Consider the following 20,371-nt stretch of genomic DNA (forward strand, 5'->3'; position numbering starts at 1 on the left):
CAGAACAGTTACTTAGTTCTAACCATTAGGCCAGCACATAAGTCTATAATGGAAAAACCAGGAAAGGTGACCAAGACCAAAGGGTAGTCAGCAGTTCAATTTATTCTCAATCTGCTAAAAAGAGTTTAACACTAATAGAAAAACTAAAGTCAAGGAGTAAGGTAGAGAAGGAGCAAAAAAAAAAGGAACTAACGACAATGAGCTTTTGTGATGAGAGAAAAGCTCAAGACAAACACAGGAGACAATGACCTGAAAACATGTTTAAGCAAGCCTCAAAGAAAAATGCTGACTGGACACAAGTCCAACAAGAATTTCCAGAAGATCTAAAGAAAGAGATTTCTTTTAAAAGGGGACAAGCATTTTTTTTTTAAACAGAGCAGTGAAGGGAAAAAATGGGAAAGGAAATGACGAGGCAGCAAAGTTAAGAAAAAAATTTACAGCTTGGTAAAAAGAGGTATAAAACTTACTGAAGAAAATAACTTCTTAAAAATTAGAAGTGGTCAAATGAAAACTAATAACTCCATGAGACATCAAGAAATAATAAAACCAAGCCAAATGAAAAAAAAAAAGAAATCATGAGATATCTCAAAGGAAAAATAACTGACTTAGAAAAATGATGGAGGAGAAGTAGGTAATTTAAGAAGTACTAAAAGCTCTGAACAAAAAAGAGCCTAGACATCATATTTTGAGAAATTATAAAGGAAAACTACTTAGAGATCTTAGAACTGAAGGGCAACATAGACATCAAAAGAATCCACTGATTACCTCCTAAGAAAAACTCCAAAATGAAAACCTGTAAATACAATAGCCAAAATCAATAGCTCACAGATCAAGGAGAAAATACTGAAAGTAGCGAGAAGGAAAGAATTCAAGAACTCTGGCCTCACAGTTGGACTCACACAACATTTGGGGGAAATTATCTCACATAAATGGGATGCACAAGGAAGAATTTATACTTTTGAGGGAGGGAGGATAGACAAGCAGGTAACACTTGCAATTCTCTCTCAGCTGGTTCAAGGACAGAAGAATACAATTACACATACACACACACTTCATAGATATAGAAATTAATCTTAAATAACAAAAGTAGGAGGAGGAAAATTAAGGGAAATTCAGAAGGATGGGGTCAAAAATAAGAAAGAGAATAATGAAGTGAGGCAGTAGTCAGAAACAAAAGAGATGGAGGGGACAGGATGAAAAAGAAAATGATAAGATAGTAGGATGGAAGGAAAATAAATACACAGTTATCAATCCTAACTGTGAATATAAATAGGCTGAACTCATTCATAAAACCAAAAAGCATAGTAGAATAGACTGGAAACTAGAATCCAACAACATATTGTTTTTGGGAAACATACTTGAAACAGAGAGATATAGAGTTAAAATAAGGAGCTGGAGTAAAATCTATTATGGGTCAACTGAAGTAAAAAAAGGCAGGAGTAGAATCATGATTTCAGGCAAAGCCAAAGCAAAACCAGTCTTATTTAAAAGAGATAAACAGGGAAATTATATTTTGCTAAAAATGCCATAAACAATAAATTAATATCAACATCAGAAATATTTGCACCAAAAGACATAGCATCCAAATTCTTAAAGGAAAAGTTAAATGAGTTAGAAGAGGAAATAGTACAGCTGTAGTGATAAAGAGCCTCAATTTACCCCTTCCCTCTCAGACCTATGTAAATTTAACTGCAAAATAAACAAGAAGGAAGTTAAGGAAATGAAAAGAATTTTTGAAAAGTGAGAGATGATAGGCTTCTAGAGAATAATTAATGAGAATAGAAAAGTGTGTGCCTATTTCTCAGCTCTGCATATCTTCACAAAAACTGACCATGTGAGCATAAAAACCTTGCAAACAAATGCAGAAAAGCAGAAATAGAAAGGATTTCTTTTTCTGACCAAAATGTAATAAAAATTATGTTCAGTAAAAGACCTTTGAAACATAGATTAAAATTAGAATGAGTCAGAGAAAAAAATCTTAGAAACAATAATTTCAATAAAAATAATGATAACAATAAAACAACATACCAAAACCTATAAGATGCAGCCAAGGTAGTATTTACAGGAAAATTTCTCTTTATGAACACTTACATCTTCTTAGGGAATAAGGTTAAAAATAATGACTTAGCACTCACTTTTTGGGGTTCTATTTACATTGTTCTAATCAACATGTATATTACTAGTTCTGTTTACTTCACTCTAGCATCAGTTCATATAAGCCAATGCTTCTCTGAATTCTTCATATTCAAAATTTCTTATTAATATTCAAATATAATCTGTACAATAATTTTTTGAGTCATTCCTTTGTTGAGTCAATGGACATCTATTCTGCTTTCAGATTTTTGCTACCACAAAAAAACAAAACAAAACCAAAAAAAATGTTGCTATAAATACTTTGTTTTATATGAGATCTTTGCTTCTCCTCTTTTTAGTTCCTTGGAGCAAAAGCCTAGCAGTGGGAACTCTTAGTCAATGAAGTACAGGTATTTTAGTCACCTCAGCATAATTCCAAATTTGTTTCCAGAATGATTAGACCAATTCATAGCCTCACCAACAGTGCATTAGTGCATTTATCTTTCCATAGTCACTCCAACACAGACCATTTCCACACATCCTCAGCCAGTTTGATAGGCATGATGAGTGTGAAACATCAAAACTTTTCTGATTCATTTTTAGATCAGTTAGATGGCACAAAAGAAGGAGTGCTGGGCCTGGATCAGGAAGATCTAAATTCAAATCCAGATTCAGACAGTAATTGTCTCCCCCTGGGCAAGTCATTTAACCCTTAACCTTGTTTGACTTAGTTTCCTCATTACTGAATGAGTTAGAGAAGGAAATGACAAATCACTCTAGTACATTTGCCAAGAAAACCACAAATGGGATCATGAAGAGTCAGACATGATTGAAAGGACTGAATAATAACAACAATAAATCTACTTTTTTCTAATTATTAAGTGATTTGAAGCAGTTTTTAATTTCACTATCAATAGTTTGCAACTCTTTTTTTGAGAACTGTTTATTCATATCTTTTGACCACAGATCCAGTGGGGAATGACTGGTATTAGTAATTCCCTGCATATCTTAAGATATTAGTCCTTTATCAGAGATATTGAAAGCAAAGTCTTTTTTCCTCAATTGCTTGTTTCCTTTTTTGTCCTAGTTGATTGACTTTATTTGTGCAAAAATACTTCAATTTCATATAATCCATTTAATACTTTGCACCTCTATGTGCAGTATGGATTAAGAACTTTCTCTTCCAAGTCATAGAAGAAAAGTTCATTTTTAATGGGCAAACATGAAATATCTATAATTTCTTCAAAAGAGAAAAAGTATGGGCAAACATAAGAGATCAAAGAGAAACTCGGACATCTGGTATACAGACAGTGCACAGAGAAAGAGAAGGTTTTTTAAAGTAGCAGATACTGAAGAGAAACCAGTATTGGTAACTATGGAAACTAAACTTGTCTAAGCATAGTAATCCTCAATGTGGTCATATAGTAATACTCAGAAGACATTTACTGTAGCTACAGCAGAGAAGCTTAGTTTCAAGAAGAGATAACACTATCAGAGTAAAAGGATCATGAACTAGGTATAGCTGGATTTGGGGACTGAACAGGGACATTGAGACAAAGGAAATTCAGTAAGACGTGTGTTATAAGTTGAATAGACATTAATGTTGTGCTCACAACTAGATACCTATAATCACTCACCTTTAAAGCTTTGAGAGGAGTATAATAATACAGTATTTAGAGAGCTGGCCTTGGAGCCAAGAAGATATGGGTTCAGTGCTGCCTCTGATATACTAGTCACTTAATCTCTCAGTGGTCAAAGCAAATATCTAAGACTATATAAGTTTCAGAAAAGATATTGACCTGTAAACTAGTACAAAGAATTTTCTCATTCAGAAATTCTTTTTATCAATGAAATTACAGGTTAATTTCCTATTTTTTAAAGTCTATATCTAAATTCTCATCACTTGTAATTTGTTTTTATATTCAACAAGACTGGTTTGAAAGTGCTGTTATCAGCATAACTAAGTAGGAGACACTATAGTAATAAAAGGAGAATACTGTTTCTAAGAAAATATCCACAGGAAAGAGTTCCAAATCAGGAAACTTACTATGCCTTCATAATCATTTGAGGTCAAGGCTGGGCATAGTAGCCCAAGAATATACTCTTTTGCCATTGTGACTTTGTTTTTCCATTGTTTTTTCTCTTCCTTCCATTTTGCAAAGACTTTTCTTTCTTTTCCTCAGGCATCAATAATTAAAGATATAAATGTGCCATGTGAAATATGTCGTTTATTCCCTTAAGGAGCTTTCTCACAAGAACGTGAATCATGTAACTATGGGAAAATATTCTAAATTAATAAATTAATTAACTAGTTAATTTTTTAAAAGGAGCTTTCTCACAAAGTTAAGATAATTAAGTACAAAGATTTTTTAAACTATCTTCAACATTAGAGAAATATGCATTCTAACAGCTTCTAATCTGAATCCTACCAAATTTTCTTCTTGTCTTATAAGACACAGTCATATCTAAAAAGATTGCCAGTGTCTGCTCTAGTCATTCAAGTACTAAGAAAAGCTCTTATAACAAGGAGGAATCTGAAAATTTATGCCATTTTCCTGAAAAATTAAGAATTCTTTGAAATTTCAAAATAAAACATTATTTATTACAAATCAGATAGTCTTATTACATAATCAAACATATTTGAACACTTAAATAAAAATTTTTCTTTTTCAATTTAGTATGGCATGCTTACATGACCTGTATTGAGTATTAAAATACATAAAAACATTTTTTTGAACCAAGATGCCCTCAGAAGCCAAAGTATGAAGGAATTCACAGTAATCCCCCATGAGCTATTATAACCCTAAATTATATGCTGAATTCATACTAATCAAGCAATTGTAGATTTATTCTAAGGGTTAAGAGTGTTAAAGTGTCTCAGTTGTATTGTTTCACTCATACACACTCATAAATTTAAACATCTTAACTATTTAAACTGAGTACTTACTGATTGCCATGCTAGTGATTCCATGATCCGATGTTCACAACGTTCTAAGTGTTTTATCATTTCCCTTGTCAAACTTGCTTCTGCCTTGATAAAGCTTTCAATCACTTTGTAAAAATCAAATGCTTTTAAATCAAGTACATTCAAAATCCATGGAAAAGACAAATCTGTTCCAGAATCATGGCTCTGGTATGTATTCCCTAAAAGTAAAAGAAAAAAACTAGATTTATATGTGAATTGTTAAAATAAACCTTAGGCTCAAAACCTAGTCTATACTAGATTAAGGTATTTATTTATTGCCCTAGGAAATCAAGTAGCAAAATTCTATTAAAATAAAAATGTGAAAATTAGGAGTCCAGTGTTAATAAAGTTTGAGAATCACTAAAACTTATATATAGGCCTTGAGTTATTTCTTGGCACCATCACCTAAAAATTCCAATTCATTCATTAGGAATAATTCATTCAAAGAATTGATTAAAATATCTGCTGTTTATTACATTATCTAGTACCTAGGAGAGATTAGATCATTATGCAATTATTATGAAAAAGAGAAGCAATTTCAGAAGAAAAGGAAAATAATATGTTAATAAGAACTCAAGGAAGAGAGAGCTCACTTCTAGCTATAGGTCACATTTGAAATAGACAGGATTTAAACAAGCAGAGATGGAAGAAGGTCATTCCAGGCACAAAGAATAATGTGAACAAAGATACAAATGCAGGAAAACATGGTCAAGGGAAGACAAAGTAGTTCAAGTTGCCTGGAACTACATGAGGAAAAGTAAAATAAGATAAGGCTGGTTGAATAATATAAACTAAAAAAATTTAATTCAGCAAAACTGTCAAACAAATTTAGTAAGCATTTGTTGGATATCTACTACGTGTCAGGCACTGTGCTATGTGCTAATAAGAGATTACCATGGAGAAATAACATGTACAGAGCTATGTATATACAAAGAGTGTGTGTGTGTGTGTGTGTGTGTGTGTGTGTGTGTGTAACAAAAACGTGGATTTAGAGCTAGAAGGATCATACAAGTGAGGAAACTTAGGCAAACAGAGGTGAAGTAACATGCTCAGGGGCACAGTATCTAAACTTGAATTGAACAGAAGTCTTCCTGACTCCAAGACCTGCTTTCTTTGCACTGTACTACTTGGCTATCTTAGGTTCATTGTTTGGAGGTCCCTAAACCAATGAAATAAAAAGCTTGGACCCAAAAAAAAGCACAAAGTAATTTTTCAGAGAGTGGGAAAAGAAAAGCAAGTCACAAGGTCATGTGCTTTGGGAAGATGAACTGAACAATTGTGTGGATGGAGTGGAGAGGGGAGGGAGCTAGATGGAGAGAAACGACTAAAAAGATAATTACAACAATCTAGGAAAGAGATAAAGACAGTCTAAAATGGGGTGGTTATATTGTGAGGAGAGAGAGAAGTTGACAGATTCAAGATATACTGTGGAAGTATAATTAATAATATTTGGCAACTGGTTAGAAAGAAGAGAGGATAAAGAAGGTAAACAACATCACAGAACCAAGATGACTCTGAGGTTATATAAACCTGCATTAATAGAAAAATATTGGTGCCTTCATCAGAAAGAGAAAAATTTGAAGAGAGAGAGATTCAGGGTGGCAGAGGAAAAGGAGAAAGAAAGGAATGGAAAAGTTTCCTTTTAAATAGGTTGAGTTTGAACTGTCTAAGGGACATTTAGGTAGAGAGGCACTCAGTGAAGAACAGGAGCTCAGAAGAGAAATGAGAGCCAGGCATAAATTTAGGGATCAGATGCATAGAGATAACTGAATTCTTGAGAGTTGAGATAACAAAGAATAAAGTATAGAAAGAGAAGAGGGCTCAAGACAAGAGTTCTAAGGTACACCCTCAAAAAAGGAAGATAGAGACATGAATGATGAACCTGCAAAGGAAACTGAAAAGAAGCAGTCAACACGCTGGCAAAAAGAAAAGTCAGAGAAATTAGGTTTATGAAAACCCAATAAAGAGATTATTTAGAAGAGAGGTTCTTAACTTGGGGTTTGTGAAATTATTTTTTAAATATACTGTTATAACTACATTCCTTTGTAATCCTGTGAATTTAAAGCATTTAAAGACATTCTGAGAAAGAAAATATGCTTTACTAACTATATTCCTTTGTAATCCTGTGAATTTAAAGCATTTAAAAACATTCTGAGAAAGAAAATATACTTTACTATACTAGCAAAATTGTATATGACAAAAAAATATGAGGAACCCCTGTTCTAAAAGGAGGGAGCTATCAACAATGTCAAAAGCTACAAAGACATCAGCAAGGAAAAAAGAATGAAAAACATTCTTAGGTAGAGCATGAATAAAATAATAAAAATTTGGAAAACAATTCTAATTTCACTGATAATATTGAAGAATTTTGCCTCCTACCATGTCATATGAAGGCTACCTCCTCCTACAGAAACTGCATGGAGCTTCTTCCAAAGCAAACAGCCTGGTTTGACTTGAGTTATTTTAGACTTTGCATTGTCAAAGGTCTTTCAAGGAGTTAAAAAACTACTAACTCATAAATTCAGCATGCCTGTTCTTAGGAGCCCAAAGTATACTTAAATAATTCAGACCATTAGTCTCTTAAATACATTTTCTATTCAGGTATTATTCATAAGTATAGGCTTAAAATATTAACCTGTCAATAAGAAACAACTAATTACAAACAAAATAATTACAAATTAGACTTACTGCCATATGTGGCCATTACAACCTCGACAGCACAAGCCAATAGAGATGTATGGAAGATTTTGTCATTCAGAAGTTTGCTGAAAAAAAAGAAAGTGATGAAAACATTCCTTTTTGTTTAACAAGAAAAGGGGAAAGTTTGAACTAAAGTTAAGGAAAATCACCTGAAGTTGTGAATAGATAAACGCTCTTCTTCCTAAAACAAACAAACAAAAAAAAAAACAATGTAAATTGGAATTTTTTACACTATAGTATTGAATGATATTTATTTTAATAAATATTTATTAAGCACCTATGAGTTAAGGCATTCTGCCAGGGGCAGGAAAATATAAAAATGAAATAAGATGTACTGCTTGGTCCAAAAGAGTTTAAAAACAAATTAGACAAATACAAAAATAATTATTGCAAGAGAAATTGTGATAAGATAAAAAAGGGGGGGGGGGGCTACACAAAATACCATAGGAATTTTGAAGAGGAAACAATTACTTCTGTCTGGGTGAACTAAGGGAGTTGACACTTGAGTCTCAATGGAAAAGATACAAAAGGGGTAGAGGGTAGGGACTAAGAATAGAGGGTAAAGGGGAAAAAGTGTGTTCCAGAGATGGAGTATGCTATGGACAAAGGCATAGCAATTGGAAAGACCAGGACAAAAATGAGAGGGTAGTAATTAGTACAGTCTGGCTGCAATAGAGAGTGTATGACAGAAGTAGAGTTCAATAAGGTTGAAACTTTAGATTGGGTTCGAAAGGCCATGTGCTTTATAAATGAGAATAAGATCCTTATATTCTATTTTAGTAGTAAATGTTTTTGGATAGAAGAGTGACATCACTGGAGTAGTGTTCTAAAAAAACAAACTAAGAAGTTAGTGTTGTGAAAGGTAGACTAGTGAGAAGAGATACAAGAAGAATAACCAGTGAGGAGGCTTTTACAGAGACACTGAATGCCTTAACTAGGGTGTCTGCAGTGAGAATAAAGAGAGATGAATGAGAGAAATCTCAACAGGTCAAGAGAATGATTGTGTGGGATAAAGGAAAAAGAAGAGTTAAAAAAAGACTTCAAGGCTTAGAACCTAGGGGACAATTACAATGGCAGTGCTCTCTGAAACCAAGAGTAAGGCAGTTTTTGTAGGGAGGAGAATGAGTTAATTTTTAGAAATGTGTTTACGTTATTGGATAGATTTCTAAGCAAATATATTTGTCTAGCCACTGAAATTTACCAAATATAAGAAAAGAAAACCAGAAGTCTTGTCTTCACCTCACCCCTTTGGAAGGACTGAGGCTCAAATCTATTCAGTCTGGACCAGGTAGTAGATGGTGTCAAATCTTTGCAGATTATAGTGGATCCATCCATCCATATATAGAATCAACCATAAACAAAGAACATTAGTTTTATAGTAACTATTTTCCATGGTGTCTAACATCATGGATATACAAAAGGCAGCTTTTTACCTCCTTCTTTTTCATTTTAAACTCCTTTTGATTAGATTTTCCAAATCTATCCCTAGCTAGGAATCTGCTGTTCTTTTATTTTAACGTGGTCCAGAATTCCAAATCACACCTTCAGACAACATGCTCTTGGTCACTTGTTTACTTCTCAAATCTACTTATTTTTCTGAATAACAAAAGGTCTTCTGTTTCTTACCTAATATTTTAAATTTCCTAGCAGTTATTTCTAGGTTCCTTTTAGTAATATCATGAATGCTTAGAAGAACCACCAAAAAGAGGCAGTAGTCATTTTGTACAATAAGATGGTGAGAAATATTTTCCGCTGTATCCTGCACTGTTTTTGACTTTATTTTTATCCCCAGCACTCAGCACAATGCTTGGCACATAGGAGGCACTTAATAGATGCTTAGTGATTGAGTGCATGCCCAGGAAGGCAGCAGGAAGATCTCTCAAATGTTAAGCTGACAAATAAAATGTTGTACTTCCTAAGCAAGATATCAACTGTTCTATTCTTCCTCTGACCTTTCACGGATGATCTATTTACCTGATACCACATTATCTTTTTTTGCACCTTGTTCCTTAGAAAGTCCAGCTTCTACCTCTTCAGGAACAGGCTCATATTTTAATCAGGTCCAAGTTCTCCCCTTTCCCTTGTAACACATTCTTCTATTTTACAACATAAAATGGGTCATGGTTCATTTGCCTTTTAAGGAACACTATATTCTCTCTGCTAAACAAAATACAGAGATGTTCTTCGAGAATCATTTAATTTTCACTTAGAGAAGAGAGAAAAAGCTGGTACTTTTGAGTATCAGTAAGTTATTAGATTGCTTCAAAAATACAATTCTAATATATTCCAGTCACTGTAAAATGTTTCCCTTTCATCCAAACTTTCCAAAAGTAAGATCTTCAAGACTTTATTATTCTTGCTGAACTCAACTGAATTCTTGCCAGTAACTCAGAAGTAACTTCTCTAGAGATAAAATGTTTAATTAGCTCTTTTTAAAAAACAAACAAACCACATTAGCACTTTAACATTCAATAAGAGTGGAACAATGATGGTAAGAGAGGAGAGAATAAAAGGCCAAACACCACAGTATGGGTGCAAAAGTAGATTTGGAAAAGTTAAGTGACACGAGAGGCAAAAGTTCAAAGAGAACTTCAAAGTTCACAGTCTTGAAAATGGAACAATCTTAAATGTTGAGGTGTAACTATGTCTACCTTTTAGGTCTCTGAAAGAGAAAAGAGAGGTCATGGGAGTTAAACAGATCAGGGAACTATGTAGAACTATGTCTTTGAAGAAGTGTTATCATGAATGATGAAATCTCTAAGTATGATGACAGAAGTAAAGAGAAAAAGGCAAACAAAAGTTTTTTGAGAATGGTGAGAGAGCAGCAAGTAAATTATAGACAGCGTCAGGAGAGAATAATATCAGATAGCATAGATTTCAATTCTAATACATTAGTTTTTACTTACTGATTTGAGCATAGATTCCATTACTCTGTAGTATAATCGCACTCCAAGTTTGTATCGCTTTTAAAAAACATACACACAAACATAAAAAAGTATAAGATACCACTGCTTCATAAATAACACAGAAATGATTGCACTTAATCTTATTTTGGAAATCACTGAAGACCACTCACAGAAACAGAGCTGCCAATTGGTCATGAAAGCTAAAAAGCCGAAAAAACTAAAAAATAACGCAGTGTTTTTCATATACAAAAATTATATTTTGAACCCAACACCAATAGAGTATATTTTATTGTGCTATCACTAGTATTAGTAGATTTGTACTCATAGTTTTCTGTTCTCTTACTCAATCTACCAAGTAGTCACTTACAAAACAAGTGGGTAGGATGAGGAGAGCAGGTGTTGGTTATGAAACAGATCAGAATCAATTAACACATATAAAGTTTGAACCTGGGTGTATTTTTTTCCCTAATTAATACCATGATTTAACCAGATGAATTGGTTGAGAGTAGCCAAGTTTATTATGGGACAGAAAAACACACAGCATATCTCATTATTTTAAAAAGTAAACATAAATACCATACGTTTCCACCTCAGAGGATTTAACATTATTATTTTGTAAAAAGAGTAAGGGACAGAAAATATAATCAAATCTCACAACTTTGAAATCATGGCCTCTTACATACAGATTGCACTTCATGCTTTCCAAAAGATTTTAAGAGCATGTATCTTGTTCCACCAAACAGTCCTGTATAACTGCAACCCTCATTTGATAAAGGAAGAAAATGAATCTCAGTGCACTTAAGAAATGTTCAATCACAAAACTAATTAATGTTGAAGTAATGCCTAGAATTCAAATTTCCTGACTTATAGCCTAGATTTTTATGACATCTGCACAGGTCCAAAACAGACAAATATACTGGATTCCAACTCTCTGATTTCCTGATTAAAGCCTTTAGTCAGCAGAGGTCAAGAGAGGAAGATAACTGAGAATTACTTTAAATTACACATATTTTTAAAAAAATATTTTTCCCAGTTACACATATAGTTTCTTAATATTCGTTTTTTCTTTAAATTTTGGGTTCCAAATTCTTTTGCTCCTCCTCACTATCTTTTCTTCACTCCCCCAAACTGCTCCCTCCTTCTTGAGAATCTGATATAGATTTGATATGTACATTATGCTTCTTTAATAAAAGAAAAATAGATTAATAAGCTATATTGATAGTATTAACTAATCATTAAGCATTTATTAAATACCTACAGTGTGGTAGGCATTCTGTTAGGTAGTGAGGACAAAAAGACAAATTGCATTGTTACCTGTGACCCAATTTCTGCACACCCTTGTCCCACAGCTTCAGCAAATTTTTCTTTAAAGATGCGTCCAATATTCTCTACTCTTTTCAAGATACTTTCTTTAGGATTGACTGTGCAATTCTTTAAAAGAAAACAAAAGAAAAAATATCTTCAATTTTTTTCATGCTTTCTGAAGATGAAGAAGCTCTTTTAGAAAAACTACGTAATATTTCTAAGTATGTAAATTGAGTAAATTTAAATAATACCAATGACCTAGATGATAGAGGATATAAAGAAAATAGCACCTGATAAATCAATAATTCCATCAAAAATGATTTGGGACACTGAAAGTATTTTTAACTGAATTGTACTTTAGCCTACAAAAATAAATGAAAATTAAATTATCTTAGTAGCTTTTCCCAATCTAGAATTTTTTTCAGCTCTATAGGGGAAGTCAGTTAAGTATTTATTAAGTGACTTCTATGTGCCAGGTTCTTTGTTAAATGCTGAGGATGCAAAGAAAGGCAACAGATAGTCATTGCCCTCATGGAGTTCACAATCTAATCAGGGAAACAATGTGAAAAAAAGTACATAGGAACAAACTCTATACAGGATAAATAAGAAATAATTAACCAAGAGAAGGTGCTAGAATTAAGAGGGACTAGGAAATCCTTCCTGTACAAAGTGACATTTTAGGTGGGATTTGAAAGAAGCCAGAGAAACTGGAAGGTGGAGATGAGGGAAAACATTCCAGGAATGAAAGGCAGCCAGTGAAAACGCCCTGTGGCCAGAGATGGAGTATCTTCCTGTCTAAGGAACAACAAGGAGGCCAGTGACACTGGATCAATAAGGAGGGGGTGGTCTAAGACAACTAGGAAGGAGGGGAATTATGAGTTATGAGGGAATTAGTGGTCTAAGACAACTAGGAAGGAGGGGAATTATGAGTTATGAGGGAATTAGGTTACAAAGGTAGAGGGCTGTATCTTTTCTAAATGCTGAATACAGTTGGCATTTAATATTTGTTGGATTTATGAGTCATTTAACCATTTCATCATCTTTGTCAATAAGCACAAAATGGGGGGCAGCTAGGTGGCTCAGTGGATTGAGAGCCAGGCCTAGAAACAAGAGGTCCTGGGTTCAAATGTGACCTCAGACACTTCCTAGCTGTGTAACCCTGGATTGCCTAGCCCTTACCACTCTTCTGCCTTAGAACCAATACACAGTATTGACTCTAAGACAGAAGGTAAGGGTTTTAACAAAAAAATAAGAAGAAACACAAAATGGGGAAGGGATCAAACAATAAAACAGATATTTTTATATAATTTATCTCAAAGATCAAAACAGAAAAATCAGATCAAGAGACTTTAATATTGAATTTTTGTTTTTAAAAAAAATTCACTTTTTTATAGGATAAAATAAAGTATCTACATTCCATTTATAGTGCTAAAACAAGTGCAGTATACTTTTGGGGCAGTTTAAGAAAAAATGTGGTCAGACTTAAGGGTAAGAGAAGAATTTATGACCAAATAAGACATAAAGAACATAACAAAAAATGAAATGGATAATTTTAATTATATAAAATTTTAAAAGTTTTGTACAAAAAACTCCAATATAACCAAAATTAGAAGGGAAACAAAAATGGGAAAAACTTTCATAGCACATGAATATAATTATAAAACATGCTCTACACAAAGTCATATATAAATGATTAGAGAAATAATTGTTATCAATGAGCAGAGCCAATATAATTAAAATGACAAACCTACCTAATATATCCTAATTAAATTACCATGAAATTATTTTATTGAGTTAAAAAATTAATAACAACTGGGATAACTAGAAGCTAGTTTGACAGAAACTAAGTATAAATCAATATCCTGCACTACTCACTAAGAAAAGATTAAAATAGAAATAAAATAATACCACAAATAAATTAGAAAAACAAAGAACATACTATCTATCAGATTTATGGATTGGAGAGGAATTTATGAGTCAAAAAGAGATGAAAGCATTATGAAATGTAAAATGATAATTTTGAGTACAACAAGTTGAAAAATTTTTGTACAAATAAAACAAATACTGTCAAGATTAGAAGGAAAACAGAAAATTTGAAAAAAAAATTTAGACAGCCTCTCTCATATAGAGGTCTCATATCTAAAATATGTAGAGAACTTTGTCAGATTTATAAGAATAAGAGCCATCCCCCAATTGATAAATGGGCAAAAGATATTAAAGATTTTCAGATAAAGAAATGAAAGCCATAGATAGCTATATGAAAAAATGTTCTAAATCACTACAGATTAGACAAATGCAAGCCAAAACAACTCTGAGATATCTTACACTCATGAGACTGGCTAGAATGACAGAAAGGTCAAAATGACAAATGTTGGAGGGATCTAGAAAAAAATATATATTAATACTTAGTAGAAGTATGAATTAATCCAACCATTTTGGAGAGGAATTTGGAATTACACCCAGAGAATTATAAAATTGTGTATACCCTTAGAATTGCCAGACCTGTTTCCCACAATGATTAGGCAAAAGGGAAAAGAACCCATATGTTCAAAAATATTTATAGCAGTTATCTTTGTGATGACAAAAAACTAGGAACTGAAGGGATGCCCATCAACTGGGGAATGGCTAAACAAACTGTTGTATATAATTATAATGGAATACTACAGCACCATGAGAAGCAACAAGCAGACTGATTAAAAAAAATTGGGAAGAACTGCATGAGATATAATGAACAGTGAAAAGGGAGAACAAGGACAACAGTACACAGGTACAGAATTAATACTGGAATAATAAACTATGAATGTTATCTCCAGAAAGTGAACTGAAACATGAAACAATTTATATGAACATGTTGGTCTCCCAGGTGATTTGAGGAGGGACTGGGGCACTTGTGAACAGAACTGATTATGTATTATGAAGAAAAGGAACCCAAAACACATGAAGAGATTTGTGATTTCATTTTTGTAGTTTTTCTTTGTATATGTAAATGCTTGTTTTATTTGGTTTTGTAAATTTTGAAATAAAAAAAGTTCCAACAAAAAAAATTTTAATAGCAAGTGCTATCTCTGACAAAGGTGCCATTTTTCAAATAATTAGAGAATGGAGTCAAATTTATAAGGACACAAAACATTCCCTAATTGATAAATTGTCAAAGGATATGAACAGGCAATTCTCAGGGGAATAAATTAAAATTATATATAGTTATATGAAAAAATGCTCCAAATAACTATTGATTAGAGAAATGAAAAATAAAACAAGTCTGAGATACCATGTCACACCTATCAGATTGGCTAATACAACCAAAATGAAAAATGACAAATGTTGGAGAGGATGTTGGAAAATTGGGATACTAATACACTGCTGGTGGAACTGTGAACTGATATAACCATTCTGGAGCAATATGGAACCACACCCCAAAAGCCATAATACTATGTATACTCTCTGACCCAGCAATATCACTTTCCAGTTCTGTATCTCAAAGAGATCAGAGTTAGGGAAAGAAGACCTTCTTGTACAAAAGTATTTTGAGCAGTTCTTTTTGTAATGACAAAGAGCTGGAAACTGAGGGGATGTCCGTCCATTGATTGTGGTATATGGTTCTTAAAGGAATACTATTGTGAAATGGGAAATAATGAACTTGAAGAATTTAGAAAAATCTAGAAAGGCTCACATAAACTGATGTAAAATGAAGTGAGCAGAACCAGAACAGCGTATATAGTAACAGAAATATTGTAAGATGATCAGTTGTGAAGGATTACACTATTATCAGCAAAACAAAGTCCCAAAATAACCTCAAAGGACTCACGAAAAAAAATTGCCATCTACAAGCAAAGAAGGAACTGTTGGAATCTGACTGCAAATCAAAGCACACCATCTTTCATTTGATTTCCTTCTTGAGTTTTTTATTGTATGTGTGATATGTGTTTTTTGTCACAATGTGGGGAATATGAAAATATGTATTACATGAAAGCACTGGTATAAACTATATCAGATCATTTACCACCTTGGGGAGTAGGTAGGAGAGAGGGAGGGAGAGAATATCTGAACTGAAAAATGTCAGCTAAAAAAAATTGTTTCTACATGTAATTTAAAAAAGGGCTTTTTAAAATTAAAAATGTTTTTTAAAAAGAAAAAATGTGAATTAAATGTCAGAATGTTGAGAGGGAAGGTGGATGGGTGGGGGACAATTGATCTGGCACTGCACTTGGTTGCTACTGCCTCTGCCACTGCCATCATGCCAACCTATCTAGCTTCAATCCCCAGCATTAGCCCCAGGAACCCAATATTAATTACAGAGCTTAAGAGCCAGAAGGAAGCTTAAACATCTTCTAATTCAACCCCTTCATTTTACAGTTTCTGCTGCTAGGTGAAGGTCCAGAATGGGAGACAACCGATTTGGGAGCAGATTGTTTCCAGCTTTGTGCAACATTACTACCAGATATTTGATAATGACAGAACCCAATTAGGAGCAATATACATTAATGCATCTTTCCTTACATGGAAGGGCAGTAATGCCAAGGCAAAGCAGCCATCATAGAGAAACTGTCTAGCTTTCCATTTCAGAAAATACAACAAGGCATCATAGCTCAAGACCACCAGCCCACCCCTGACAGCTATTTTCTCAGTATGGTGGTGGGACAGCTAAAGGCTGATGAAGACCCCATCATGGGATTCTATTAGATATTTCTACTAAATAACATCAATGACGCTTGGGTTTGCACCAATGACATGTTCAGGCTAGTGCTGCACAATTTCAGCTGAACCTCCTCTTCCCAAGGCACCCACGCTATTTTTCCTTCTCTCTCCTCTTCCTAATATTATTCACACTTCCTCTTCCCACCCACCTCAGAATACTCCAAATATCATACACAAGTCTGGAGGGCCTTGGTGGATGGACACCATGGTAGTGGCGGCATCACTGTTTGAGTGAATGATGTTTGGATATTAGATTAGATGCATCTGACAGGAGAAGTTTGTGTTGTACCAGCACATGCCTTTGAATGACTAAGTAATACAAAAAGTTGCCTTTTTTAAAAAAATGTATTGACAAGTTGCTCTAGTAAGCCAAAGAAACAAAGGACAAAGCAGAAGCTGTGTGTATAGTCAGACACTAGATTTGTTCAGATGATCCAATGCCTCATTATACAATAAAACCATGAAAATTTTCTTAACCAAAAAAAAAAAGTCAGAATGTTCTTAATAGTCAGGGAATCTGGGAATAATTATTAATTATCTAGGGAATATTCTTTAATTCGAAATTAAGGATTTATTAACTATGACTTGAATAATGTTACATAGTAATTTAAAAATAGTGACAAACAAATCTTGAAAATCCTCAATATCTAATGGTCTAACTTCCAGATCAGATTTCTTCATAAAATATCTTAAATAAATGTTGCTTCACACACTGCCATCAAAATAGAGTGAATGCACTGTCCACCATTCTATATATTTTGGCTCAAGGAAAAAAGAAATCTTACATTGAAATAAGAGTTAAGATTTTCTGATGGTTGATCACTTGCTGAATTCAGTATCATCACCAACTGTTGTATAGTATTCATGACAGCCCTGAAGGAAAAATAAAAAGTAAATATGCTAAAACCTAAAGAAATAGTAAAAGGAAAAGAAAAGTTACTTATCTAACAAACTAAACCTGACATTCAAACTCACTGTCTCCATTTTTCTTCTATCAGCTTCCTAAAATACACACTCCACAATGAATTGCATGAATAATCACTGTTTAAAAGATAAATAATTTGGATATCCATATCTCAAAGATATATACATTAGTATATTTCTAAATGCATAATTAGTTTATTAATAAAACTATGTCACAAATAAATTTAACTTAAATTTTTAAAAATAAAGGCATTTGATTTTTGGGGAAATTAACTAACTGGCATCATAAAATGGCACCATTTAAACATGAACAACTTTCAATAAAGATTAGAAGCTACTTTATTAAAGTAGTTTAGTGGCAGAATTCCCCTTACTAGAGACTTTCAAAATGAATACATAAGGAAATATGCAAATGTTAATATCCTAGATAATTTCAGCTTTTATCACTTAAAATTGATCCCCTCAAATGCCTCATAGCTTTGATTTTACTTCATATTGTTTCTATTTTTGAGATAATGTATATGGCAAACACTTTAAGAACTCTAAAACATTCTAGCGATGTATATTAAAAATAGTTTGAAAATTGTAGATAGGAGAACAGTTGAGTAAAAGAATGCATATTGATAAAGGATAAGAAAATGTTTAACTAGAAGGTACATTAGAAAACATCAATATTTTGTTTTAAAAAAGTAAGAATAGTGCTGGATAAATTAAGTGACCTGTCCTGAGCCATACAGTTAAGTTTATTGGCAACCTAAGTTTATAGGTGTAACCTATAAACCAGTTCTTTGGATTCTCACATCATTTTCCACTATATCACAAGCATTTAAGCACCAATAAGAAAATTAAACACTACATAAAGAATACCAGTAAGAAATTTTAAAAAGAGAAGACCTGTACCTAACAGGAGTCTGTGGAGGAATTAAAGGCATCTCTTCATCAGGATGATTTTTCCTTGGTGTCCTCTCCACTTCAAAACTATAAAAGGATAAAACATCACTATTTAACACAAAGTCCTTGGCCCTGAAAAGGACTGAAGTGCTGAAACTTACAAGTTGTTCCATATAGGTCAAAAAAACATAACTTTTTCATTCATCTTGTATTTATTGTTTAACTGAATTATACAAAGAAGACCTCAAAGCAAGTGATAGCATGTGGCCCCAAGAATAATCTGCCTGAATTTAACATTAGACACATTTACTACATCAGTTTGCTTTGATTAACTTTCTCGTGGTTGCAAGGATTCTACTAGATGTGTGTAAGTGGAGGTTGAAGAAGAAGCTGTATTGAGAAGTGACTGATATTTTTAACAAATCAATAAAACATGAACAAAAAACCTGCCTAAAAAAGGATTATGATCTCTGATTTTTAGTAGTTTTATTTACATGTGTATGTCAAGAAAATATTTCACTAGGCACATGAAATGCAGATATAACAATAATCTTCTAAAAAAATTAAGCATCAGATTTATTTTCTTTCTAATAGTACTATTAAAGCAAACTGAAGTTCAAAAGATATAAAAGCTTATCTTCTATCATGATGTCATTCTTACTTAAGGCATAGGAGAACTTGCAAAGAAATAATTATGTTTTAACTTGGGTGATATTCCAAATTTAACTGCACTAGATTTTTGGGGCACTCAGTATAAAACAATATCATTCCACAGACTCATTAGAGATAGAATTTCATATAAAAATGAACAGAGATGCTAAAGTGCAATATGATAACAAAATAAAAATATTTAAGATATCATATATACAAATATTCAAAATATTTTCAAGAATTCCATACTAAACATTGTTATTTTTAAAAACTTGATTTTCTTTGATGAGGCTTTTAAATTTAAAAAGTGACCACAGAAGGAAAAAGAAGGAAGAATGTTTTCATTAGTGTCTAAAAACAAAACTAAAACTGCAAACATTGAAAAACATATGAAAGGAAAGCTGTTGATATGTTTGATTTATGTAAATAGAAGCCATCTCTCTCTAGGCCTAATATAATCCTATAAATGAAAAGGAGAGGAAAGGTGGAAAGGAGGACTTCAATTGTTAAAAAAATATATATATAACAACAGCCTTCCTTTGGAACATCTGTTAATGGGTGGGTTTTTGGGGGTAAGTTATTATAAATAATATTTCTATCTAAATTGCTTACTAAAACATATGCCAATAAAAATAGCATATTGTCATCTTTAGGAGTTACTAATGTCACCCTTTTAAGGTATCTAAAAAATATCAATAAATTAAATATGTGCCTTTCACAAACAGAATTGCAATATATGTTATATATTACCTATAAATAGAATCAGCTTGAAGAGTTTTATCATGATCCAGAAATAGTCTTGCATCCATATCTTTGTTTTTAAGGTAAATTTCTTCATATTGTCTAGAGAGATTTTCAACCTCAAAAAAAAAGAAGAAAATTAACAGTATTTTAGGTGAATTATAACTATTAAAAATGGAAGCACAGATTTAAGAATTTTAACAATAATTAAATGTACACCTAATTTAATATTATACATTAGAAATCCATGCAGTATAAATATGGTTGATCTAAAGATAACTTGCAAAAAATTATATTTAAAATATATAACCAAGTTTTTTAGGCAAGTCTTTGCTGACATGTTAGCTAATTAACTTGAAGGCAGTCAATAATATATATCCCAGTAGATTTTGCTTTTTGTTTCGTCTCAAAAAAAAAGCCAAAATCCAGTAAACAAGACCCTATGAATTCAATAACCTAACTCTTATAAATGATATACTTTTTTGTTTTTTTTTAATTAAAATAACAAATTTCCATGTAA

General features: G+C 32.6%; 1 protein-coding gene and 1 pseudogene across 4 annotated transcripts in view; one reads left to right on the forward strand and one right to left on the reverse strand.

Annotated features, from left to right (window-relative positions):
- RB1 (RB transcriptional corepressor 1) overlaps positions 1-20,371 on the reverse strand; it is a 158,731-nt gene that overhangs the window by 84,676 nt on the left and 53,684 nt on the right. For all 4 annotated transcript variants that reach the window (XM_001368762.4, XM_056794860.1, XM_056794858.1 and 1 more), the window contains 8 exons: positions 19,861-19,970; positions 18,469-18,546; positions 17,430-17,517; positions 11,959-12,075; positions 10,645-10,701; positions 7,888-7,919; positions 7,727-7,803; positions 5,021-5,217 (listed from right to left, as the gene is read on the reverse strand). In XM_001368762.4, coding sequence (XP_001368799.1) covers positions 5,021-5,217; positions 7,727-7,803; positions 7,888-7,919; positions 10,645-10,701; positions 11,959-12,075; positions 17,430-17,517; positions 18,469-18,546; positions 19,861-19,970 — 756 coding nt within the window. The remainder of the gene's footprint in view (positions 1-5,020; positions 5,218-7,726; positions 7,804-7,887; positions 7,920-10,644; positions 10,702-11,958; positions 12,076-17,429; positions 17,518-18,468; positions 18,547-19,860; positions 19,971-20,371) is intronic.
- Positions 13,420-16,900, forward strand: LOC103095674 (nuclear transport factor 2-like; annotated as a pseudogene).

This window comes from Monodelphis domestica, chromosome 4 (genome assembly GCF_027887165.1).
Source record: "Monodelphis domestica isolate mMonDom1 chromosome 4, mMonDom1.pri, whole genome shotgun sequence".
Taxonomy (NCBI): Eukaryota; Metazoa; Chordata; class Mammalia; order Didelphimorphia; family Didelphidae; genus Monodelphis; species Monodelphis domestica.